The following is a 26744-nucleotide window of genomic DNA, read 5'->3' as shown; positions in this document are numbered from 1 at the left end:
AAAGCATTAGTTACCCAAAGTTCATGCATAAAACCAAAATAAATATATGAACTAAGGATAAAATAAATCTATGAACTGGTTGCACAAATCTCCATCCATCCATTTAATTGCTCATTTTCCACTCCCACCCTTTCTTCTCTGGATTGTTCACTCATAAATTGCCTGAAAAAAAATTAAAGAGGACAGCAACTCCCAGCAAAAGCCACCGTTGCCCTTTTCAGGATGCTTTTTGTTGGCCAAGTCTGTGCAGGAACTGAACAATCCTGATGGCCAGGTTGACCTGCCCTAGCAATGCCCAGCTCCATACTGCAAATAGCGAGATTTCAGAGGAAAGAAAAGTACCCTCAGAGGGTTGCATTGCAAACAAGTGTTGGGCAGCAGTGACTTATGCTGCCATAACACAGGGATAAGCATTTAGAAGATGTGGTGCTGCAGCTTCAGAAATAATGGCATGAAGTTTGGCATGTGCAAGCTGTCACTAAGGAGAAGCTATCAAGGGGCAGGATGGAGAGGTACCTGGCTTTCAAATCCCTTCTTGCTCTGAACAGGATGAAGGACCATGGAGAACGTGCAGTGCACAGAGGGCATTTGGAAGTGGTCTCTGCCAGGGCAAGATAAACTAGTGCTGCCCAGCACTGGTGAGTATCAATTACTTTTGCCACAGAAAAGTTACATGATTAAAATCAGCAGCTCCTTGTCCATAGTTTTTGCTCAGTTTTGTACATATTGGCTGTGAGCTGCCCATTAGCAGCTGACTGCTTGGAAACAGCACACTGTGTTCAGGCTTCCTTCTGTGCACGTGGGCTCAGAGCAGAACTGACTTTTCTAGAACAACAGATTTCTTGAAAGAAAAGGCAGTTGTAAAAAGTGTGATATTGTGCTGTAGTCAACAATAATTACTCGAGAACTATAATCTTGTAATCATTTTTACACATGCTGAATGAGTAAAAGAGACCATACCAGCAGATGTCTTGGAATAAAGCAAAAAAAGAGAAAGGAGGATTGTTCAGCTGTGCCCTTCCAGCAGTGTCCTCATCTCTTTAGCAAAGCTGTACTATCAGTCTGACCATTTCCAGGGGAGCTGGTTACAAGGATCTGGAGCTGGTCACCATTAGCAAAGACTCTCCCAGGCACTTTCACAGAGGTGATTTACAGAACCTGCTGAATATCCTTGTCTTTGTGTCATCCCTTCAGTCCCAGCACTGACTGCTGTAAGCAGAGATGCACCAGGCAGCAGCATGGGAGCCACTGTAAAAAATGCTAGAAACCCTTTGCATGGTTCCAAGTACATCAAGGCAAAACTCAGCCCAGAGAAAGGAAAGTTTTCACCATTTTAAGCCTAGACTGCTGTTGAGACAGTCAGAACTTTTTTCAGAGGGCTGGTATATGGTGCTGTAAATAAGGTAATCAGACAGGTCAACTCTTATGATAGCTAAGTTTTTAAATATTTTTTGGGGTTAAGTTTGATATTTAAACACAACTTTGTTAATTTCTCTTCTGCTGTTGTTTTCCAAAACACTGGAATAGTAAAGGTATGGTGTAGCCTACAAATAACCAGAAATGTTGAGAACACCTCCAGGAATTTCACAGTAGATGTGCATGCAATTGAAGTGCCCAAGTGATATGGTGCAGAATAATTATTTAAATGACATGCTAATCATCTCTGGAAATTAGCAATACCATTTCAAGCAATTCAAATCATAAACAATTACATAGAATTATCTGGTTACTTACACTGCAAACAGAAAAGTTAATTATCCCTACCTAAGACAGAGCTGCAGCTTCAGCACATTCTCTTTCTTGCAGTTTTTGGAGATGCATTCATCTTTCCAAGCTCTAAAATTCACTTTGCTTTTCTACTTTCATTCTCTCATACTGAATATATGACTATATATAATAGGGATTTTGTAATAAAATTATGAGAGAATTATTCAAGAATGGGTCTACAACTCCATTTTCCTCTGTGCCTAGAATTATGGGACTTGATGAGCAGTTTGGACCCCAAAGGACTGATATGTTTATCACACACTGTGTGATGGAGCTTTACATTTTAAGACCATCTGTGCAATGACAATCACTATGTGTTCAGTGCGTTGAAGCCTGTGGAAGTATTACAGAAACAGGATCCAATCTTGCTGTACTACTCAGCTAAACTAGTGAAGGTTCTAGCACAGAAAACATTTCATCCTAGTCAGAAAAGGCCTACAAAACATGCAGACTTGAGATCCATCACAGCTGTGCAGACTCCTGCTGTGCCAAATCAAGCTGGTTTTAGGTTGTTACGTCTCTAATGGAGATCAAACCTGGGAGAGATGCAACAGGAATTGTACCTGTCTGTGGCATTAGGTTGCAGACACAGGTTCCTTCTGCTGCAGAGCAGATCCTGGTGAAACTCTGTGATTCTTTCTTTATTGACCTTTGTTGCAAACATTTTTTTTCCTAAAAACGTTTATTCAAACCGAATTTTATTTGAACTGTGATATGCATTAAATCAAAAGCAAAAAATTCAAATGCTGTGAAAGCCATAGCCTCTCATGTGTTGGTTTCTAAGGGCACTTTCTAGAGGACTTTTTCATCTTTTCACCATATTTTAAAAACTTCAGTTCTTCCAGCTGAGCTGAGAAACTTCATTTTGTTGCCTGTGAGGTTAGTGGGTGGTTGGGTCTGACATTCAGTACTGAAAGGCTCAGATCCAAACTAATGTGTTCAATAGCTTGTCAACTAAATATAATGAAGAAGCAAAAGACTCATAAAAAGAGTACTTGTAACTTGAGTTATTAAAGCATACAAATTTTAATGGTTTCTTTCACAGTATAACAGTAAAAAATTACAAAATGCCAAAAACCAGCAAAGATGAAAGTGAGAGTTGGGCTCTAAGTATGTTGAGAAAATGACTGAGAATAATGAAAACACATGGGATGAAGCTGAAAAGAAAATTTGTTCAAACCTGTTTAAATAAAATGTGCTGTGACACTTGATGAGTTGGTGAGATTTCTGTCTTCACTGTGTGGCCAAAGGATTTCTGTGTCTATCCGTAAGTGTCTTCAAATGGGGAAGAAGAGGACTCTCAGGAAACTGTAAGCTGAGTCTCACCCCTTCCTTTGGCACAGCCCACATCCCACTGCCGAGCCTGGTGGTCCCAGGTCACAGTCTGCTGGTGTTTGTAGCTCTGCCCTGGCAAACCTTCATCACCCCTCCAGTTATTGAAGACGCTAGTAGGGCCTCTCCCCTGGTACCAGAGATATCTCATCATGCAGTGGCTCTCTGCCTGCTCTACAGCAGTTTCAGCAAAGTTGTCGATTTGTCCATGTTCATGTCATTTCAGTGGTTTGTTTGTTTGGAAAGCTGCAGTTCTGATGTTTGTATTTATAACTAACAACCCACAGTCGCCTCAAAGGGCTCTCAGCCGAAGTAACTCCAAGTGTGATTTTCCTCAGTGAAATGTGGTTGCTGTCTATAGAGCGATGGCAAAAGTTGTGCTTCTATTTTGCTCCTCCAGGCCCATTCTCTCAGCTTATGAGTCAAAACAAGGCTTGTCTGGCCTGTCAGGATTGCAAACTCAGGCTGACATCTGAAAACTGTGCTGTGTTCTCCCAGCATCATCATCCACCCCCAGTCGTGGAACTTGTACTTCACTCTTAGCTGTGTTGATGCTGGAGGCAAAATTATCCACCGTCATGACAGTGACACCCGTTGTTGTTAAAGGAAATGCCTTCAGCACAAGGTGCTATTTTCAGCTTTCTCAAAAATTATCCTTTATATTCTCATCTTTCACGCTTATCCTCAGCCCAGGGGTGATTTTGTTCCCTTGTGAAAATGTAGCTGAATGCTGACCAGCTATTAGTGAGATATTCTGGTCCAGGATAAGGCAGTTTTACTAGATAAAGCTTTAAAAACCTTTTTTTTGGAACTGGGCAGTTTGTAAATAGCTTCTTTTAAACACTCTCAGAATGCTACTTGTCTAGTCTTTTGGAGTGACATTGATTCCACTTGTTTTAAAGAAAGCTGCCTTTCTGAATGTCAGGAAATCTCTATGGGCCACATGAAGTGTGGGACAGTTCTTGATTTTTTTTTTTTAGTTGTTATATTTTGGTGGGGTTTTTTCTAAAGCAAATCTTTCAAGGAGCCAAATCCTGAGTATTTTTTTTTCCCATCAGAAGTAATGGGAGGTAGGTCTCAGGAAAAGGGGATTAGAACATTGTTCCATAAAGGGAATAGAAGAGGGATTGCTTTGAGCAAGTGTAAACAAGTTGTTCTGTGAGCAGTAGAAATGATAAAACAAGGTTGCTATAGATTTTTATGTTTTCACATTACTAGGCATTTTCCTCTGTAATAGTCAGTCTTCTGCCCGTGGTTCACTCCTCAAACCCTCCATCTTCTCTCTGGTCCAAACACCTCTCTCTGATGTGCTGCAATCCTTCGTACAATCCTCTATTTCATCCTGGAAGTATCTCTGTTTCCCTCTTCCTGGTCCCCCATAACCATGCTGCTGTATCCTGCAGCCGTGCCTGTATCTGTTTGGTACTGGACAGGCAAGAGGTGGAACTGCCAGCAGTCCACCTGGAAATAAATGTGTGCTGAGTGGAGTCATCAGGAAGCTCAAGTTGTGTCTCTGTTATTCCACTGCCATTTCTCCTTGCAGGACTGCAAGTCTGGGGAAACCTCTGCTCCCATGATGACTGTGGTTAGAATTTGCCAGTTGGTTCAAAATCAGTTGAGGAGAGGTGGTAAAGGCAGTTTAATTAGATTGATCATTATCTTCCTAAGAAAACATCCAAAAGCCATTAGTGAGTTTTCTTTGTGTCCTAAACCTACAGGCTACAAAGATGGTGAGGGGTCTAGCAGGGAAGCCCTGTGAGGAGTGGCCGAGATCACTTGGTCTGTTCAGCCTGGAGAAGTGGAGACTGAGGGGAGACCTTGTGGTCTTCAACATCCTCATGAGGGGAAATGGAGGGACAGACACTGATCTCTTCTCTGTGGTGACCAGTAATAGGACGCAAGGGAGTGGCATGAGGCTGTGCCAGGGAAGGTTTGGGCTGGACATAAGAAAAGGTTTTTCACACAGAGCATGGTTGAGAACTGGAACAGGATCTCTAGAGAAGTGGTCACAGCACCAAGTATAACAGAGTTCAAGAAGTGTTTAGACAATGCTAACAGGCACATGGTATGATTTTGGGGCTGTCCTGTGCAGGGCCAGGAGTTGGACTTTGATGATCCTTGTGGGTCCCTTCCAACTCAGCATATTCTCTGGTTCTATGAAACAGGACCTGAAATGTTTCATTCCAGAAATCAGTCTATATTAGGAACATAACTCCCACAGATCCCTTCACTTCCCATAGCAAAAAAACGGTCACAGACTTCCATTATGAGCTCATGTAGCACTTGTAATTGCTCATGTTGATTCCAAGATATGGACAAGGCATATTAAAATTAACAATGAGTAGAAATCCCCCCCCCTCCTTTTTTTTCCCCTCTCTATTAAGTTTAGAGTAAGTTTGATTAAAAAAACCTCAGTCATCCTCAATTTTTATCAGCTGGACATGGATATCCTCTCTGAGGCACACTTCCACTAGCCTAAAGTGTGTGCCTGAAGAGGAACTGGGGAGAAGCTGGCTACAAATGGTTAGTTCTATTTTAATACTTAGGAAGTATTATAATGACATAAGTATGCAAGCAGATCAGATAAATATTGACTTGTGGTTGACAAAGAGATGTTTTAAAATACCTATTTAGTGCTGGCCCTGGTCATACACTTTCATTCCTGCTTTTCTACTTTCCGCTGTGTCTCTGGATGATGTCCTATCCCACTGGCATCAGCTGCAGGTGGCACCAGCAGGGCTGTAATTTTGCTCTTCAAATTAACATGCTAAAACCCTTGTACATGCTGTCATACAGGTAGACAAAATAAGAATGGAATAGTTATGAGGACAGTTTTTTTAATGCAATGAAAACAACCATGAAGGGAGTATGGACTGAATACATCCAGCTCTATTGAAGTCAGTCTGTGTAGAAGGAATTAAGCAATATGAATGCAATTTTTAATTGAAATTCCATGCTTGTGGAAGTTTCACAGATCCAAGACACAGGAAAAAGAACAGAAAAAAAGTACTCAAGAAAGAGTACAAACATATAACCCAGTGGGAGTGGGCAGCCTCCCTCCTCAGTCTGTGTGAACTGGTTCTGCAGAGAGCTGAGCTGCAGCCCTGTCATCATGGCCAGGGAGGAGTGTATGCACACACAGCAATGAGGAAAGCACTGAAATGTGATGGCACCTGGAGCTGTGGTTGGGCAAACCCCTAATGATAGAAGGCTGCATTGTGAGAAGATAAGAGAAGATGAATCACACAAACAATTAGATAAGATCTATGGAGTCTGCCCTGGAGTGTGGATGGTGGTGATGGAGAGCTGTCCCTGGGACTCCTCACAGAGGCCACGTGGCCCTTGGCCCTGGGCCGGCCTGGCTCCAGCCCAGGCTGGGTGGTGAGGTGACCCTGCCATCTCGAGAGCACAGACACTCACAGGGCCTGGGTGACCATCTCCCACAGGCAGCCCAGACAGTGGCACAGAGGCAAACTGACTTGCTATAAAGTGTAAGAGCATTCCTTCGGTTTCCAAGGGCTCTGGAAAGAAAAGCCTTGATGCAATCTTGGATAATTTGGTGTATTTGAGAGCAAAAAAAAAGGTAACGAACTTGAAATGAGTCTACATTGAGCAACTGATGATTGTGCAATCCTTGTACAAAATAAATTTATGGGAATAGAAATGGGCTGTTCTAAAAAATAAAAAAACAAAAAATGCACTTACAGAACTAAGGTCCTTAATGTTTCAACAGCAAGAATTAGCAAGTTTCAGCTGTGGCAAGGTTTGTAACCCCAGAGATTGAGAAGCATCTCCCAAGCACCTTCCTCTCTTTCTGTGGGAAATTTCATAGCTGTATTTAAGGGAGGAAGTACTTAGAGATGTATCCTTATAGGTGTGTGTGTACATGTGATGTATACAATATAGATGTGCAAATATTTGAGAGTAGAAATGAAAGCTGACTCCAACACAGGACCAAATGAAACCAGGGACAACCCAGAGTACATTTTACACCTAAGGGGTGAATTGACAGGAAATGAGCTCACCTGGCCTGGCATCCACATTTCCCAAAGATCTCGATGTGATTCAGGGCATTCTGTCTTTAGGTTAGGAAAGCAGCCGTGCTTATCTCGAGGCAGATTACGTTCTTTTGTTTTTTGGTGGTTTTTGTTTTTGTTTTGTTTTTTGTACCAGGGTCATCACGGCAGGGAAAACTCCAAAGAAGAGGAAGGCTCTGAAATTCCGGGTGGGAACCCGCGGGGTGGGAGCCGAGGGGGTAGGGAAGCGCACGGCCCGACCGGCAAGGGGCGCTCCCGGGCGGGGCCCCGCACCTGTGAGGGGCGGGGCGAGGCGGGGCTGGCGCACCTGTGCGGGGCGGGGCGGGGGCACCTGCCCGCGGTCCCGCGGCCGGCGGGGCGCGCTGGGGCTGCGCTGCGCGGAGGCTGCCGGCAGCATGGCCCGCCTGCTGGGCACCCTGCGCAGCTCCCAGCCCGTGGCGCGCTTCCAGCGCTCCTGCGGGCTCTTCCCCGCCGGCGAGGAGGGCGGCGGCAGCGGTAGCGACCCCGCGGACGGGTCCCGGGACCGCGGCGCCTGCAATGGGGCGGCCGCGCTGCGCTGCCGAGCGGCCGCCGGGCGCGGCCCCCCCGGCGGGGTGCGGAGCGGCCCCGGCCCGCAGGTGAGTGCTGGGGGGCCTGGCCGTGACTCAGCACAGCCGTGCGCGCAGGGGCACCCCGGGAGGGTCCCCCCGCATCCGACCGCCTGCCCGGGCTGGGTATCGGGAGGAGGGATGGAGGGGCCGGGCTGCGAGCGGGCGCCGGGGAGCGCTGTGCGGTGCCGCAGCCCGGCTGCATCCCGGCCCCGCCGGGGAGGCAGCTTTGGCTTCTCCGCTCATCCCCATCGCTGGCGCCCCCGAAATGAGGCGGACGGTGCGAGCGGGACTTGCCTGCTGAGGGGCCTGGAGGAGCCGTGACCCGTCACCCCGGGGTGCGGGTTTTCCGGCGGGCAGCGGCTGGGAAGGAGTAGTTCTGTTCCCCGCGGGTCTCTCCGCCCGGGCTGCACCTGCCGCGGTGCTGCGCTGTCCCCGCACCGGGTGCCCGCAGCCGGCCCCGGTGCCGCCCGGGACTGGCGGTGAGCGGCTCATCTCTGTTCGTCGCAGCCGGGGTGCCGATGGAGACAGGCTGAGCTCCCTGCGCTTCCCGCTGGCCGGGCAGGTCGCGGCGTTTCTCGGCACGGTCTGTAATTCCCTTGTGTATCAGAAGGGAACAGGGAAGGGCATGATGCAACCCATGTGTACAGGTCGGACGACCTGCTTTTTCTCTTACAGTAATGACTTCATTAGTAGATCGCTTTGTGGTGCCTTTTGGAAAGCAGGTGTGATAATGGGCTTCCAAACTCTACCTGCAAAATAAACATGGACCAGCCGTGAATGCTGCAACTCTACCACTCCTTCCCTGTTTCGCATCCAGTGCCCGGATTCCCGTTTCAAGCATCTAAAACTCTTCATCAGCTGCTGCTTGACTCTTTGTCAATTAGAAGATGTAGTTCTTCAGTCTGTTAATTTCTGAACTACAGTAAGATCTATTTTGGGTAAAATATGCAGATAATTCCCAAGAAGTTTTGTTGTCGCTGCTTTCTTTTGAGCAGTGACGTAGTTAATGTAGCAGTGTTGATACTAAAATACTGTCCAAGTTAATGCAGCTGTTCACCTTGAGCAACTGTTTTGGGTTTCACAAAGTAAGGCACAACTACCTGTATATGAAGGGTGAATGTGTCCTGAGTGAGACTACGTGAAACTTGGAGATAGAAGCAGAAGGGTTTGTTTCCATAGAATTAGGACACTAACTTCTGAAACATGTGAAATTTGGGTTCAAATCCCCCCAAAATGGAGATGGGAGTAATGGTTTGAATAGTGTTTCTTTCAGTGAGGTCCTAGAATTATAAAGATAGACTCTCTCTGCTCCTTTTTTTGAAACTGGAAATGGAAAATCCATTTTTACAAGGAGGGCCTTGTCCAACCTGCCAGGAGATGAAAAAAGTGAATTTGGATCTCCCTCATGCCAACTCCCAGGCCAGCTGCTCTGTTGCTAAATGAACTGGGGTTGCCCTGATGTATCTGCAAATAAGTAGGTTTAGGAGTTTCATACACATAGCAAATTCCTTGGCCGTAAGTTCTCTATGGACAGTGGTATTTTCTTGCTGCTAGCTGCAGGTGTTTGTAGAAAGGTGCTTAAGCGCTGCCCCTGCATCTCCTCCTGATGACTTGGAGTGGCTCTATGCTCATCTATCCCTTCCTGAAACTTGGGAATTTCAAAGTTTGTGTCATCAGGACAAGTGGTTTCTGCAAGGTAGTAACTCTCACACTGCTTTGTTCTTGCTGCCACAATGCAGTAGTTAAAGGTTTTCAGGTTCTCCTGTGTAAATTCTTGCGTAATCAGTGGGTTATATCTGTGAAAACAGAGTATATTGCATGCAGTGAAGATGATGTGAATGGCTGACTGGATGCTGGAGTTGCCACAGCCCCATCTCTCTAGGGCATTCCCCCTTTCTTCAGTGCTAGCTCTCAGGCCCCTGCATCTGACATGGGCTAGATTGTGTGCCAGGGTGTCCCAGCTGGAGAGACTCTGGGAAAAGGGAGTTGAGGGCCTGTAGCTGGTGGTGGTTTGGGAGGATGTGGACACACCTGGTAGGGATGGATGTCATACTGGATGGAGAGAAAAGAGGATCCCTCAGGAGGGTAAAGAGACAGGACAGCTCCTCATCTGGGAGAAGGAGGACTTTAATTACCTGCATACATCTGTTGCCAGGAGGGCTACTCACGATTCATGAGTGTCTTCTTTTATGTATAACCTGTTAAAAAAAAAAAAAAAAAGCCAGCAAGGCCTGATTACAGTCGCTGTATTCCTGAATCTTTGGAAGTCAGTCCTGTCTGCCCCACAGTAGTTGCCATGAGATGATGAGACAAGGAATGAAATGCTTAGATGTGACATCCACGGCTGCATATTAATTATTGAATTAGTTGAATTACTTAAATATTGAATTAGTTGCCTAGCCCATGTTCTTGATATTCCCTGGTTACCAGATCATTTAGAAACACTTTTAATACCTCAGATGAAAACTCTGTTATTTGTGGATGATATAGAATGGTGCTAGTCCAAGATGCTAACTGGATTTATGACCTGGTTTGGACTGCATATTGAACCCATGGGCTTTTAGTGGAGAAACTGTCTGTTTTTATTGCTACAGAAGACAAGACAGTAACTTCTTGTAATTATCCTGTCTCTAGCTAATACTACTTTCTTTTCTGTAGTCCTTTCTATTATTAGCTTGTTTCACAAGGAATTTATTTCTGAAACTGCTTGAAAGGTATCTTTTCCTGATGCTCTGTATAAAGTCCTCAAGTTGTGTACTTCAAAACACTGACTTGCTTTCTGAGGATTTCTCTGGTGTTCTGTGAGTGGCCAGATAAATGCTAGATATATTTAAAAAGTGGAACTCTGCTTATCTCTAATCTCCTGATGGACTTTTGCTCCTGAAATTAATAGCCTGAATGAAAGGGAGCAAAGGAAAAAATAATCATCTATTCAAAGTTCTCTGTAGAGATTTGTTTGTCTTTCTCCACTCTTCCTTTCCCAGATGCTTTATCATCTCTTGAGATCTTTCTTTCTGCCTGTGAAAGAGTACAGTTCATGTTTACTCTGTAGTTATACCTTAACTGCCAGAACTGCTCCGAACTGGCACAATGTTTACAAATTGCCTGATGACGTTTAGTGATTGTATGGTTCTTGCTCATGCCGTAGGTGAGGAGGATAATAACCAGGATAACAGCAAGGTGGTGGTAACAGAAATGGAAAAGGTGGGTAAAAACTGCACATCCAGCTCAGATGTATTGCAGTTCCCAAAAATTTTAGTCAATTACTGGCAAGATGTAGAAGACAACACTGCTTTTGCTGTGATGGCATGGGTGGTAACTTGAAGCATGCTTGTTCTAGGGCTAGAGTCAAGCTCTCTCTTCTATTCCCTTGCAATAGATTTTTACATCAGCCTCAGTCTTGCTTTTCTATTTTAATCATCTTGCAGGCTTACTTGGTTTCATGTTGTTTCCCTTTTTGTGCAGCAGTAAGTTGGTGGTAGCTGGGGTAGGTCCAGCAGATGAGACAAACCCCTATGAAAAATGCCTATGAGCACTGTTAGGAGAACTGGCAGCAAGGCATTCCTGCCTCAAGTGCTAGCACTTTGTCCTCCTAGAGAATGCAGCTGAACTTTTGGAAGTTCCTCAGTTTGGAGCTGCAGCTGGAGAAACATGAGATCCAGTTTCTTATTTCAATGAGCACAAGGCTCACGTTCCCCGACGTTGTTCCCGTGCTCTGGTACTCCATGTTCAATCTCCCCTACCTGGTGTGGCTGCTGAGGGAGCTTGCCTGTCTTGCATGTGTCTGATTTTTGGTTTAAGGTTTAAGCAGGCACTAAGGGATGACGTTATTCTGTACGAGTGAGATGGTTTCATTGGATGGTTTTGACCAGCCCTGTGAGTGATGGTCCTTCGGAAGATGACGGTACAGTCACGTCCAAGATTCAAGTAGTGTGTGGCAACCCTGTGAAAATCTGTTAGCCCTGGGTTTGCCGCTCCTCAGTGAGAACCCCAGTGTACCCTGCAGAGAACAGACAGCAAAGCCAGACGTGTGTCATTTGTTACCATCTCACCTTCAGGATCTTGCTGCAGAAATGCCTGATGCTGACAGAAGTTTGTGAAGCTTCACTGATTGCAGTAGGTATCCTGCGTGGTGGCTGTGTGGTGCCAGCTGCTGAGAGAGCTGCTGCTGGCCAGGTGGGTGCCAGTGCAGGGGGTGTGTGAGGGGCCGTGCCGGCAGCCCGAGTCCTTACACCCATGATGATGAGCTTCATGACTCAGTGCTTCCTGGCTCACAGTCTCAGTCATCTTTTTGGAGGCCATTGGACCTCATAATGAGGAGCTGTCAGGATCCTAGGATTAATTCCAGTGCTTGGAGGTGAGCCACTTACTGCTCTATAATTCTGCTGAATGTCTTAGGCCATTAGTTCAGATATCAACCAGAAGAATAAAAGCTCATCTGCTGTCATTGTTCTCCTTTAGAGCTCTGGAGAACAGGAGTAGGTTTAACAGATGAGAAGCCAGAGAAAATCTGTTGTCTCTGGAAAATTCCTTTGAACAGCCAGTTCTTTCTTTACCTTGTGTATATGCTCTGCAGGGAATGTTTATGGGTCATCTGGACAGTGGAAGGTGACTATTGACTGTCATGGCAAGTAAATCTGAGGTCTAGAATGTATGGGTAGCATTGTCTAAACCATGAGAGTTTTATTTTAAATGGCTATTCGCTTTCCTGCTTTATAGGGCTTCATATCAATTCAATTTGGTTAGCATCTGCTACTTATTCAAGGTAAACTGCTATTGGTTTAGAATAGAGGCATTTAAATGCTTCAATATGGAGCTGCATTGCTGATTTATTGCTATTTTATTTTATTACTATATTTGGAAATATTTATTACTAAATGTAAAAATAAAAATAAAAATGTTTAATTCTTCCTTTTGAAGACAATTGGCAGCTGCAAACTGGATTCTGGCACACAGGAAGCTGAGTGGTTACTCTATAACCCCAGGCCAGGTTGTTATCCCCTTTGCAGCACACTCCACTGGACAGAATTATAAATACTTATGTTAACCAGTTTAATTAGGTGTATTGCCTTCAGTGTTTCCCATTGCAATTTCCTCTTGCAAAGAGAGAGCACTGAGATACTTTATTTTACTGAAGGCAGTGTCAGACACCTCAGTCGTGCCACAAGAGCAAATGTTGAGTGTTTGCAGGGAAGGGGCTCAGAGGAGTTGGCAGCGAGGAGCCTGTTCTCTGAAAAATATAAGGCCTATCCACCAGGATGTATGGCATGAAGGAGAGAACAGAGTAAGCAAAATAGTATATGAAAGGTCTAGGGAGGAGGAGGAGGGGTCCTTATAGGAGGGCAGCTGTGATGCCCTTCACCTGGACCTATGAAGTGCCAGGGTGAATATTGAACTGGCACAGACTGAAGCATTAAGCCTTGCAAACATCTGCCAAGTAGTGCCAACAGCGCTGTGCTGGCACTGCTGGCTCATGGAGGCTGCTGGAGTGCTGAGGGGGCTTCAGCCACAGAGTCACTTGCTCAGCAGGGTAGGAGATCCAGGCCTTGAAGCAGCAGAAGAGATCCTTGAAACTGCACTTGATGGCAACATGAGGTTACATGTTGGTCTCCCTGTGTGTTTCTCCATTGGAAACAGAGCTGACACTGGCATGGCCTGCACTTATTGCAAGTGAATTGAGAACATCTTATCTACAGCTCTCCTCCCCAGGGGCGGGCTGGCTGCTGAGGTGTCCTCCAATATGCCTCTCCACAACCACAGCTGCAATTTGAACACATATCCCTTCCCTCTTACAGTGGTCTGAGTACATCTGGCTGGGAATTGCATATTTGTGATGATATTTAGCCCTAAGTACTACCTTAGGAAACTGCTCTTTGACTTGAAACCTCGAGCTCTCTGCAGCGGAAGCAGTCACTTCACCCTGCGGTGCCTGATTATAAGAGATTAAAAAAATAATAGTTTAGTTTTCCAAAAATGGTAAATGTTTCTCTGCCCATTTATCTTCCAGAAGCCTTACTGCTCCATGCCTCTCAGGATAAACCTCTACTGTGGAACCAATCTTTGTGCAAAAGTAACTGACTGCATTCTGGGTGCTGCTGGATAGAAATATGTAACTAATCTGTGGCGTCAAACTTCCAGGATATGTTTAATTTCTGAAACAAAATCTTAAGATGAGAACAAGCTTTTTGCTCTGAGAAGAAACATAACAGTGAAGTGCTGGTTCTCCATGGTCCCTGGCCATTCACACATGTTTCTGTTGGGTTAGGTCAGGTTAAGCTTCTGTTGAGGAGCTCCCATCAGCTGGGAGCTCCTCAAACCTGATGTGCTGGGGGAAAAGTAATAGAGGGGCTTCCCATTCCTCCTCCCCTATATCACTGAGAACACCCTGGCTATTTAGCAGCTATGCAGGTTCTAGTAATGCTCTGACTCATGTGTTTTTGGCAGGAAGTCAAAACTGAGAGATGGTGGTGCTTGCAGGGAGCTGGTGTGTAGGCAGGGTGGCCATCTAATGCTGTGCAGATTGAAAACTGCTGTTTTGTGACACATCCTTCTTCTGTCCAAAAACAGTTTTAGTAACACTCTGCCTTTGCAGAGATGAAGTATGGTTATGTTTCAGAGGAATTTGATATCTGCTTTGAAGTTGGAATGCCCATCTTTCTGAACTGCCTGTAATTTTCTTTCTCTGGCTTTTAACTCATGTGTTTTCCTCCCTCTGTCCACAGACACAAATGCTACCTAGCCCTTAAAATAACTTCCTCAGACATTTCCAGGTGTGGACCCTATGTTGCACCTCTCAAAATTGCAGTCTAATTCTCGTAAATTAAAATGCAATTAAATAAACCTGTTCTTCCACTGTAAAACAAGAAGGAAGGAAGCCTTTTCCTTCTGCCCTTCCCTCTCCTGGCTCCCTTTTTCCCTGTTGTTTTGATATTGCACAAATTGGCCAGTTCTTCCTGGAATGTGGGAGGATGCTGAAGTGCATGGGAAGCTCACCCACCACTTCTGTCATGGCACCTGAAACCATGTCAATCTGCCCAACCTCTGGCTGGCAAAGCAGGGCTGAGGGGATGCAGGAGGTGAGCTCATCGAGGAGGAGATGCACATAGCCCCACCTACGCTGTTGTTGTGCAGCTTTCTTGACAGGAAACTGCTGCCAACACACATCAGTGATTAAAAACAAAAACTGGACATCGGGGGAGTCACTTGAGCAACTGGAATGGCCGTGAGAGGATCAACTTACCATAAGGAGCATGCAAGGAAGCAAACACAAAGGCCTTACCCTCTGTGTCAGGGAGGTGTGTATAGGTGTGTGCTCAAAACTCTGGAGATCATGGTGGAAGGTAGACCTTTTTGGGTCCCTCAAAATTATACCAGAAGAAAAGGAGGGAAGCATGATTCTGATCTCACGAGACCACTGTGTGGAAAAGATCAGAACATCTCACCTTTTTACTAGCAACTGGCAAAAGCTCCAAAGTATATGAGCTAGCAGGTTTGAAGGTTGGACTAGATGACCTTTAAAGGTCCCTTCCAACCCAAACTGTTCTATGATTCCCTGAATCATGGTTGTCAACTGTCCAGGTATCAGCTAAGAAAGGAATATATGAAGCTGCACGACCTGCAAGTTTGAGTGTCACAATGGACACCTTTTGATGGAAAACAATGAGAGCCTCTTCAGAATAGGTTTCATATCTATGTGGAAATAACTAGTTGGAAATTTGATTGTGAGAGACATGCTGCTTGTGAGATGAATTTAGGAGAAACTGCAGTCAAGCTGGAGGATGAGAACAGAAATCAAATACTCTTGTCAAGCTGAAGGTGTGTTTGAAAATCGACTTCTGTTCAATAGGTGCAGATACTTAGTGAAGAAGCAGTTGTAATAAATACTCAACTGCAGAATGGAAAACAATAGACTTGGTAGTGATTTCATGGAGGAAAAAAAGTGGGTAGAGGAGATCACAGGTTAGGCATGGTTCAATGGTGGCATGCCTCTGAAAACCACCCTCAAAATGAATGAAATTCTGCAGGCGTGTTCCTTCAGCATTACTGCACCATGTCTGATGTTTGGGCTCTGAAATTCAAGACAGGCATGTTAAGTGCTGTGTCTGGAAAATGCTAAGTATCTTCTGGAATAATTACCAGGTGATTAAGCAGTAGAAGAGAGGACAGTTATGTCCTTTCTGAATGCTTGTGCAACCTTCTCCTGTGTAAGCTTTAAGAGAGGGGAAACAATTTTTTCCTTGTCTGCAGCAGATAATAAAATAGTCATAGGTTTAAATTTCAGCAAGAAAGTTTCAGGCTAGGTGTCAGGAGAGCAAACCACTTGGAGATTGCCTGGAGAAGCAATGGAGCCTCCACCACTGGTGTCAGTAAGGACAGGTTAGACAAATTTTAGACGAACTTCCATCAGAGTGATGGGAATGTAAGCTGTCCATCCTTGGTGGACAAGCTGGACTAGGCTTGGTTTAGGTTGTCTTTCAGCCTAAGGCTGTTCTTCCAGTGACTGCAGGCATGGTCCTTCATAAGCAATCTCACTCTTGTAACCATGCCCCTATGCATCTGAAAGATTTATGGGGTTTTCTTTGTTTCTTTAAGAAGGCTTTCTTTTAGAAAGACAACGTAATCAATTTTTTCCTTCACTGATTCTTCCTATTAACTGCCTGAACAAATGCTCTGTCAACTCTAATCTTATGTTATTCCCTTTACATTTAAATTACTTGGCAGATTCTGTTACTTCTATGTGTTCTTCCAACTGAATGAAGGAGGCTAACAGTGTTACCTCAAAAGCATGATACAGAAATAAAACCTACAATTCAGTCTACCTCCCAAGTACTAATTGGAGTGGAAGGAGTTATAATCTGAAGTTTAAAAAATTAAATCTTCACACATAAACTGAGGTATTTTAACTGTGTGCTGGGTGTGTGTTGATTGTGCAGGTGTGTGTATCTGTCTCAGCTACCCCATCCTTTACTGCAGACTGAAGGGGAAACTTCAGATGAAGATGTACTGATGTCAAATGTGGTGAATGGTGTGAGAGATTGATTGGGTGACCATTGTGCCCAGTTGGAAGACCCGGATGCTCATGTCCTCTTTACTACTTGACTGGTCTCAGGCTTTGGTCTGGCAAAGTATAGCCCCTTTCAGCCTGACAGCTTCCAGCCAGCCCTGGTGCCATTTGCAGCACTGCTCTGTTATGGTACCTTTGCTGAGAGCTTTAGGTAATGGCCTTTTTTAGTGCTTTGAATGAATTAAGAAATGTTACTGGGATTCTGTCTGGTTTTTAGGCTCCCCACTTGTTTTTTGCCTGAGATGACTGAAAGTGCTCTGTGTCTCTGGCTTGAAGCTCATGTGTTGTTACTTCTCATGCAGCAATTGTCTTTGCTTCTGCATTAGCTGATGGTCCCAGATCACATGTCCCTGTAATTGCTGGGAGCTGGACGTTGCCTCTCTATGTACTACTCAACAAGCACTTGCTGCAAACAGCAGAGCTGGACTGAACTTTATGGCATTGTCTTGTGATTTCTGTTTGTCTCAGTCTCCACGTTTCTGAGGTTTAATTAGCTCTAGGTGTCCCTCCTTCAACAAGAGCAGTATGTAGACTGCACAACTATTGCTCACTGGCTGCCTCACATTCTTTAGAGGGTAAAAAATGAATTACTTGTTTAAAAGTGGTTGAACAGAGTGGGAAGCTGCACATATGTATGAGTTTGGTTAGGTGTGTTTTTCATGCCTTGGGGCTTCCTGTGCTATTGCCCTCCCCACCACTGTCTTCCTGACATCTTTGCAATTCCTTCCATCTCTCTGTAACCCTCCTTTGCTGGCTCCTCCCTCACCTCACCATGGGTGCTCTGCCACCAACCCCTCCCTGTGAGGGGCTCGTGGCCACATCAGGATCTCCCACTGGGGCACAGAGCCTGTTTCATGGCCACCCTGTTCTTTCCTCTTGGAGCACTGAGTTCCAGTGTTGCTGCTCCCAGGGAAGGTGAATGCATAGGTCCTGGAGTGTTACTGAGTGCTCTCAGCTGCTTGTTGGATCTTTGGGAAACTCTGAATGTGTTTGACATTGAGATGGATGGAAGAGCTGAAGCTCTTTTGATAATCATGGTTTTTGCTTTTTCTTATTTTCCAAAATCTAATCACCGATATCTAATTTTTTTGTTGTGACTTGATAGGTTCTTTTATTAACTGTTAGTAAACATAGAAGCTGAAGTAAGACTGACTGTTTCTACAGAAGACTGGAGCACAGAATGTTTTTTCCCACTGCTTATACTGCAGACAGCACTGCCCTTTGGGGCTGAATTGTCTGATTTATACTTTCTCTGTGTGCAGCAACACCTAGATTAGAATTTTTGGCTTTTCCCCTTGTTCCTGGTTTCTGGTGGCTTCTCTAAATTTTGTACCTTTTTTTTTTTTTACTGCAATAAAAAAATCACTTAGATGATAAATATTACAATGCATTAACTACGGACTTTGGGAGGGAAATCGCTGATCTTCTGCAAGGCAATTCTGTTGGAAGGGGAAGCAAGGGACTTCAAGAACTTCAATTAAACATGTACATCTTCTAAAAGATCCGAAGTAATTGAGAGCTGAGAACAGAGTGTTGGTTAATTGTATCTCTGGGTCAGACTCTGAGCCTTAGAAGTCTGATGCTGCAAAGCTTGTCTCTAGAGACAGGGCAAGATAAGCCAGGGCCTGCTTAGATCTCTGACAAGAGATATCCCACAGGAATTGCAGGAGTAGTATCTTTAGACAGCTACTATTTTTTTGTCTTGGGGGGTTACACCTCTGCCTAAAAATACGTGTTATGTTAGTGGTGCAGCTGCTGTTCCCTCAGCTTTGAAGGCTAAATGTTACATATGCACATCCTTTTAAAATGATGGATTCCTCCTATGCTGTGTCATTGTCTGTTATTGTATCTCCAGAGTCACCATGGCGTTGTTTTGCCCTGCTCTGCTGGCCTTGTCATTACTGCTCTGTAGGAATGCTTTGGGGATGCTCCCATGCTCCAGGGAGGTTGGGTGGGTGCTGTGGCACAGGGTTTGCACGCAAGGGCCCTGAGATAAGATAGCACCTGGTGTGGGTGACCCACTCAAGTGCAGAGACTGCCAAAGCGGGATGACCTACAATAGCCATTTTCCGTGACAATACTTCAGGTGAGTAGTTAATTTACAGAGACTCACCATTCATGAGAGTTTCTTATATCCTGAGCAGTCAAGGATTTTAAAAAATAGATACTTTACAGTTGATGAGAAGAGTAATTTGTGGGAAATTACATGTCTTCTGCATCTGCAAATGTCATGGCTTATAGCATCTTGCTTCTGAAATGCTCTAAAATTCTGATTTTATATACAGCCTTAATTACTGCCCATTAAAACCCCTCTGGTCCAGACCAAATAGCAGTGGAGATGCATGAAAGGGCTGACTCACTGAAAGGGCTTCAGGGATTGTGAAAGGCATCAAGTCACTTCAGTACATTAAGAATAACCAAGTCTAAAGATCAGAGCTACTTAAAATTAAGAGATTGAATAAACTTCTCAGAATGTTAGAATATGCTAAATGTTCACATTTAGCATAATTGCAATCACTTTTCCTGCACTGGGATTAGAATGAGAATAAAAAGGGAAGACACTTCACAAAGCACAGCAGTCTTTGCTTTCTGCAGGAATAGTGTGTATTAATAGTGAACGTGAACTAACTGCTGTCTGAAGGTGCATGGAGCAGGTTTGCTGTACTTGCAATGCTTTAGGATCACAATGAGTGCAAACATCAATTTTTTATTGCCATGCACTACCAAACATCAAGTGGTGATACCGTGCATGTCTGTTGTAGCTGTTAGCACTGTGGGTCACAGACAGGCTCTGTTTGTCCCCTGCCACACACTGGCTGTGCACAACTGCTGGTGTAGAGTTTAAAAAAAAAGTGTTAAAAACCCAAGCAAATGAAAAATCCCAAATGAGTGTGTGTAGGGGGTGATTTCTGATAGGAAAGGAGAAAGAAAAAACAAAGGTTTTAAAAATCACGTGGAAGGACTTGGCCCTACCCTCTACCTGGAAATATTTTTTTAACTCCAGATTTCTTTTAGAACCTGAAAAACTATTCCCCACAAAACAGCTATTGGAGTTGGAAAATTTTATCCCTCATTTCATGAGATTCCGAGTATAAAAGCATTACCTTAGGGATAAATCTGATAATCTTGAGCTAAAGCACACAAGCACATCATTCCTAATGCCTTGGAGGATTGATGCTTAATTGAGGAGTTAGTGATGCCAGAAGAGGGCTTTTTGTGGGACCATGTTAAGTGTCACCAAATATGGTTTCAGAATCTCAGACAGGAGAAGCATTGGAGTGCTAATTGCACTTGGGGTGTTTTCTAAGTGGCAGATGAGACTAGAGACACTCAGACTGATTGCTCTGTCATTTGGCCAGCCCCAGCATACTGCTGTGTTATCCTAGAGGGATTCCAGTAAATCCTCTGTGACCTCTGCTACTGATAGATGGGGGAACACTCCTCTGACCCCGGCGTTTCAGACTCATCTTTTCTGTTTATTGACAAAAAAATCAATTTAAGTTGTGTTTTTTCTATGATAGGTGAATGGATGCAACTTCTTTCCATCTTGCTTTTGTTGTGTCCATGCAGTTTGCCTCATCTCTGCATTAAAAGCAGATGAAATGACTGAAACTTCTAATGGCTTTTACAATGAGTCACAATTGTATATCTAGACTCCTTAGATGATTTTTACATTTTCTCACTAGCACATAGGATGAGAGTTTCTCTCTGGTTAATGAGTTACACAGACCACTCTGAGTATAACAGTGTTCCTATTAGAAGAGTTTTGCTAGCTTATGTCAAAGCTGTATCTTAACTTAGTGTGTCCATGCTGAAAGCTTTGTGATCCCTTCTTAGTTCTCATCTTTAGGAAGTTCTTTCATCTCATGTTTACATAGGCAACCTCTATATTAATTTTCTGGGGGGAGAAGGAGTGGGACTAGATTGGCTCCTTTGCTCCTTCCCCAAATCAAAAATTCTCTTCATATACATTGGTGTGTATGTATATATGTGTGTATATATATCCTTCTTTTTCCTTAAGTGTACAGGTACTCCTATAAAATGTGATTGACTTGCACGTTGCTCCTGCTGACAGGGTGTGAGGGTTCTTAGTGGTGTCCTAGTCCCAAATGGTAGCAGCAGTAGCAAACCTTTTCTAGACACTTTGGACAAGTGAACAAAGTCATGGACTTAGCAATGAGTCCTGTTCTGTGGCTTCCCAGCCCTGGAGGGCTGAGTGTCACCTTTTAGAAGAGAGAATACAAACGTGTTAGGTGGGGTACATCTTATGAAATCATCCAGCTGCCAAATCCAGAGATTGAATGAAATATCTATCTTAATAAAATGAATAAATAAAGTGCTAAAGTGTCATTGACTGCGATGTATCTGCTGGTAATGTTTAAAGAGACAAGCTGGTGGTTGTTACTTAAAAATTTCACAGAAGTGAAAATCTGGTGGTGACAGGGGCAGCTCCTCTCTCTGCCCACTCACAGCCTTGTTTTCCCCTTGATCTGCTCGTGCAGCTGTGGCTGCTGAGCCCAGTTCCATGTAGGAGCTGTAGTTTACAGCTGTGGCATCTCAGTGTGGGGTGACACCCTGAGCATCCTGCCATGGGCAGCATGGGGCGGGAGGCACATGGAGAGCCCGGTGTTGAGGGCAGTGCTGGGGATGCTGCTGTCAGTGGACCTGGCAGCAAATTTCTCGTACTAGCAGGGTCAACTTTGCCTGCTATAATGAGGCAAATCCTAAATGAAGTTGTTTGCTAATTGCAGTTTATGTTTTTCGTCTCAACAGTGAAAACAATGGTGGCTCTGTCTACAGATGTAAAAACTTTGCACATCAGTACTCTTTTCTGAAATATTCTTTATTACCCTCGAGGAAGGGCTGATCCCATCTCTTGAAAGTTTCTGTCAGTTTAATTAGCCTGAATAGATTTCTGCTCTGCAGGAAATGTAGTTGAGCTATCACTATAGTCTTCATTTTAGTATAAAAGTTGAACTTCATTTCTTGACACTTTTTATAACAAGTTGTTTAGTTTAAGGTCTGGGAACTGTAGCAGCTGAAGTATCTTAAATGTTTGCTGTGATTTCCTAATTCATTAAAACTTTCCAAAATTCTCCATTTCCAGGGCTGCACACAGAAGTATATTGTGAAGAACTACTTCTACTACTACTTGTTCAGGTTTTCAGCTGCTTTGGGTGAAGAGATTTTTTATATCACTTTCCTTCCATTTACCTACTGGAATATTGATCACTCCGTATCTAGAAGAATGATAATTGTTTGGTCTGTAAGTATTTCTATGATTAATTTAAATGTTGATTCTGTATCTATAGCAAATGAATATTTAAGAATAACCCTTCAAACAAAAGAAGAACTGACACTATTTATACATAACTCGTGTGTTCAGGAATCAGAGGTATTGTGATGCTGAGAGAGGAGCTGGCAGGCATTAGCTGACATAGGGGGTCTGTTCATCTCTGCCACATCATGGACTGACATATTTTTTTCCAGCCCAGTCACAGATTCAGCAGCTTTTGATGGGTTTACATAGAACAGTTGGGAAAACACTTCCTTCCCAATGTGTCATAGTATTTTAATGATAATTTTTCATTACTTCAGGAAATATTTCTCTTATTCTAATTTCTTCTGCATAACTTATTGCATAGTTCTTGCTTGACTGAAATTACTATAAACCTGATAGTAAGGGGATGTGCAGACTGCAGCGGTATAAGCAGTAATTTGAGGGGGGGGAAATCAGATTATCTGTTGAAGACTAAGACTTAAAAGCATTGATTTTTTTGTTAATACAAGAGCATTCCCAAATTAACTGGTTTCTGCACTGCTTCAGCCTTCACAAGTGTGGTTTGTGGGCATCCAGAATAATGTATTTCCATTCTGGCACTGAAAAGACAGTAGATAACCAGGCACTTCAGGCTGAGATTGGCTGTTTTGTCACTGACATTGCTTATCTTGGTATTGATCAGATCTTTGCCGCCCAAATATGACCATTTTAGAACAAGGAAGGGCGTTAAGTGAGCACCTCTGGCAGATGGCAGGACCATGGAGGTTTAGCTGTCAATTGATTTAAGAAATTGAAGTTTGGTAAAAACTTGGGTTTGATAGCTAGCTGTTTTTCTTTACAGTGAAGCTCCTCTGTGATTTGGTCAATTCTGTTTAATAATATTCTGTCTTTTGACCAAACAATATGATAAGAAACTATTTGAATTCCTAATACACTTCAAATACACATGGTCTTGGAGAGAAGGCATCAGTTGCTCTGTGCCAATAACCCTAGTCAATACATTTTATAAAGAGAACATGAAAAATAACTTGCAAGTGAAATGTAGAAGTAGGTGGACACTGTATAATTAGAGCTGGGTTTTGGCCAGGAGTACACCTACTGCTTCTGGAAACATGCCACAGAAGATGAAAATTGGTAGTCACTGCCTTCTGGGTTTGCATATTGCTCAGAAAATGACTCTTTAGAGCTCCTCACATGGAGACTTGCCTTGTCTTTTTCTTGCATGGAGTTCATCTGAGTACTGGCCAGATCTAGTCTGGTTTAAGACCTTGTCACAGTCTATAACTTCCTCGTGAGGGGAAGAGGAAGGGCAGGCACTGATCTCTTCTCTGTGGTGACCAGTGACAGGACCTGTGGGAATGGTCTGAAGTTGTGTTAGGGGAGGTTTAGGTTGGATATCAGAAAGAGGTTCTTCACCCAGAGGGTGGTTGGGCACTGAACAGGCTCCCCAGGTCAGTGGTCACAGCACCAAACTTGACAGAGTTCAAGTGTTTGGATGATACCCTGAGGCACATGGTGTGATTCTTGGGGATGGTCCTGTGCAGGGCCAGGAGTTGGACTTGATGATCCTTGTGGGTCCCTTCCAAATCAGCATATCCTGTGATTCTGTAATTAGAGTATTCAAGCATGTGATACTATGATTATTAATATTATTTTTCCAGTTACTGAGGGAGTTGTGGAGTTGCACTCTAAAATGAAAAGGGGAAGTTGTTTTAAATATATGGGCTTATGACAACCTGTATTTTTGAAACGTTAATTATGTGTAATTGCGAAATGACTAAAGATGTCTGTGCAGGCCATGTGTTAATATTATGGCAAGCTCAGCTGGGTGGGTTTCTTGCTGGTGAGAAGGCTGTGAGCAGGAACTGGTATTAACAGTGCTGCAAGTGGTGCTGGTGTGTCTTATAGAATCATAGAATGGCTTGGGTTGGAAGGGGTCTTAAAGATCATCTACTTCCATTCTCCCTGCCATGGGCTGGGACACCTTCCACTAGACCAGGTTCCTCAAAGCCCCATCCAGCCTGGTCTTAGTCATGTATGTGACAGCACAATTGGTTTAGCTGCATGGGAAATGCCAAGGAGTCAGTGGGACAAAGCCATGGTGTTAGCTAACTGGGAGGTTCTTGGTGATAGCAGTGGAAGGACACCTGTCTGGTGACATGGTGGTGAGCAGAAGTGCAGACCCGCAGGCTCTCTGCAATCCGAAGTTTTGAAGAAATGCTTCTGAATGCATGATGATGATGTGGGGCTAAGAAGAACTGTGTTAGATAAAAGTAAAAATCCAGGTAGCCTGATATCTCTGGCAACAGCTGCCAGTTGAAGTCTGGGAAAAGCATGAAGGGGCAAGTGCAGCACCCAGGCATGTTCTGCAGAAGGCTCTTACCCATCAGGGGAAAGGAGGTGGTATCAAAGGGAGAGCTTTAAGGGGAAGGTAGTAGTAGTTCCCTTTAAAGGAGATGTTCAGGATGAGGAGGGGCTGTTAGTGAAGCTCTTCAGCAGAGAGCGGACAAGCAACGATCTTTGTGAGAGCTGGGTATGTTTGGAACACAGTAGGCAGGGATGGTGGTGACAAAGAGGGTGAGATCATCGGCCAGGAGAAGTGGGGCTGCCTGTGAGCACTGCAGAAACAGAAGGGTGCTGAGGGTGGTACTTTGGTTGGTGCTGTTTCCAACTTAAACCTGTGAGTTTCTGCTGCAAGTTGGAAATAATGTCAGCATGCCAGGATGAATCAGGGGAGTTTCTTCCTTTAAAAATCAAAGCAGCATTAATGCTGTTTACAAAGCTTTCCTGCCATCTTATCTGTAATATTTTATGCAGAGCCAGTCACCCCCATTTGAGAAAGATGATTTCAAACTGGAGCAGGGCCAGGGATGATTAAAGAACAGACTATTTTCTGAGCAGACTGAAAACTTAGATAAGTCCCTAACAAAATGAAGTTGGAGAGAGAATGGGGCTGGCTGCAAACAGCACAGGAAAGGAGCTTCTTTAAATAAAAGTACAGTCACAAGAAGAAACATTCATAAGGCAGTTCCAATGGTGTCTTTCCTCTGAGGATTCACAGTACATATGCAGGTTTTACCTTTCTGGATAGATGGAGGAAATAACTGAAACTTATGAGCAAGATGCTGGGTCAGTGCTGAAGGTACTCTGGTGTCTTTGCTTCTCTTCTCCAGAAATTTGAAGTAAAAGCTCTTGAACCTGCACAGACAAAGCTTTGAAGCCTGTGACTGTCATGACTTCAACCAGGAAGTACAGAGATGAAAAATAGCTTCACACAAACCAGGCCCCAAATGTACTTTAAATTCACTGCACATCTCAGATCAAGAGGTGAAAGCTCACTTTGGTTTTGTTTGTTTGTTTGGTTTTTATTTTCTGCACTTCTTCAGATCTGAAAGCTTTATTTTGGTGTGCAATTTCAGAGGTAGAGACCTGGGGAAAAAATTAGTTACAGTTTCAGTTTGTTATTCAGCATGCCTGGAAATCTTTTTTTCTCTCTCTCTTTTTTTTTTTTTTTTCTCCAAGGGTATCCACACTTCTTTATAGCCTATAAAACTTTAATTTATGCAATATAAATAAGAGCTGGCCAGCATGGACTTTGTTGGGGCAGGTGTGGAAGCTGTTGGCATGTGACAGTGATAAGCTGCTGACTCAGGGGTAGGCGTCAGCTCTGAAGGAAGGCAGGGTTTGGGTGCCTGGTGATGCCAGGTAGGTGTTTGCCAGGCTGTGTGTGCCCCTCTGGGCTCCTTGAGCAGCACTGGGTGTAGACATTTTCAGCAAGTCTGAGAAGGTCCTGGGTCTGAGTCCATGGCAATTTAGCATCTTGTTTTTCAGAGGAACAGTTTTCTACAGACTGTCAGCACACAGTTAGGAATGATGAGCTCTGAACTCCATCTCTCAGGGTAGCCAGGAGTTTCCTAACCAGCAAGAGTTTACCTGGAATTGGGATGGCACTGACATTACTGTGAGGTGCTTGAATCCTCGGACATTGCTTTGAAAACACACTTCAAAGCAAACTTTGGGTTTAACAATTCTTATGTGTTTGTTAGTTTTACTGCTTTTGCTACATTTCACCAAAACAAGCCTGGAACAGCTGATAAACATAGTCACTCAAAGGTCGAGCTCTTGAAAGCATCATATATTATACTGCACAAGATCATGTAAAACTGTATTTGGGCACATAAATAACTACATAATGTCAGAATACAAAAATAAATGATCCCTAAAAGAAAATGACATGTGGAAGTTGATAAAGTGTTGATTGAAATGGAATTTTGTAAGAGCTGGTAGCTGTACTCCACCCCTGAAGAAAGAGTGCCAGTGAGGCTTTCACAACTGAGACCAGCTGTGAATCATTTAAGGTGAAGTTTAAATTGGCAACCTTTTGTATTTCACTAGATCTACTAGGTATAACCATTTCCCAATTTTAGGTGTTAGATGACAAACCAGATCAATGTGACAGTACTTTTCCTGCTAGCAGGAGATTGGCCCCAAATTTCCTTCTTTGAGCTCATTATGAGATAGTCAACCCCCTTACAGTTTTTGTCCGAAGGCTTCTTTTAAAGACAGAGTGAATGTGCTAGGGTGTTAGTTGGTTGTTCTTCTGGAAGCACGAGATCTTGTTCTGGTTTTGTGTTTCTGAAGCCTGAATTGAGACAAAGTCCTCCCTCCTTATA

General features: G+C 43.9%; 1 protein-coding gene across 1 annotated transcript in view; it reads left to right on the top strand.

The window, feature by feature from the left end:
• The first annotated feature begins 7531 nt into the window (after positions 1 to 7531).
• SGPP2 (sphingosine-1-phosphate phosphatase 2) overlaps positions 7532 to 26744 on the top strand; it is a 35331-nt gene continuing 16118 nt past the window's right edge. Inside the window, exons 1-2 of the mRNA XM_027650744.1 lie at positions 7532 to 7753; positions 21898 to 22056. Coding sequence (XP_027506545.1) covers positions 7532 to 7753; positions 21898 to 22056 — 381 coding nt within the window. The remainder of the gene's footprint in view (positions 7754 to 21897; positions 22057 to 26744) is intronic.

This window comes from Corapipo altera, unplaced genomic scaffold (genome assembly GCF_003945725.1).
Source record: "Corapipo altera isolate COAL_440 unplaced genomic scaffold, ASM394572v1 54, whole genome shotgun sequence".
In the NCBI taxonomy this organism is placed as follows: Eukaryota; Metazoa; Chordata; class Aves; order Passeriformes; family Pipridae; genus Corapipo; species Corapipo altera.
Note: the sequence above shows the minus strand (reverse complement) of the source record. Positions and strands in the feature narration are given on the sequence as shown.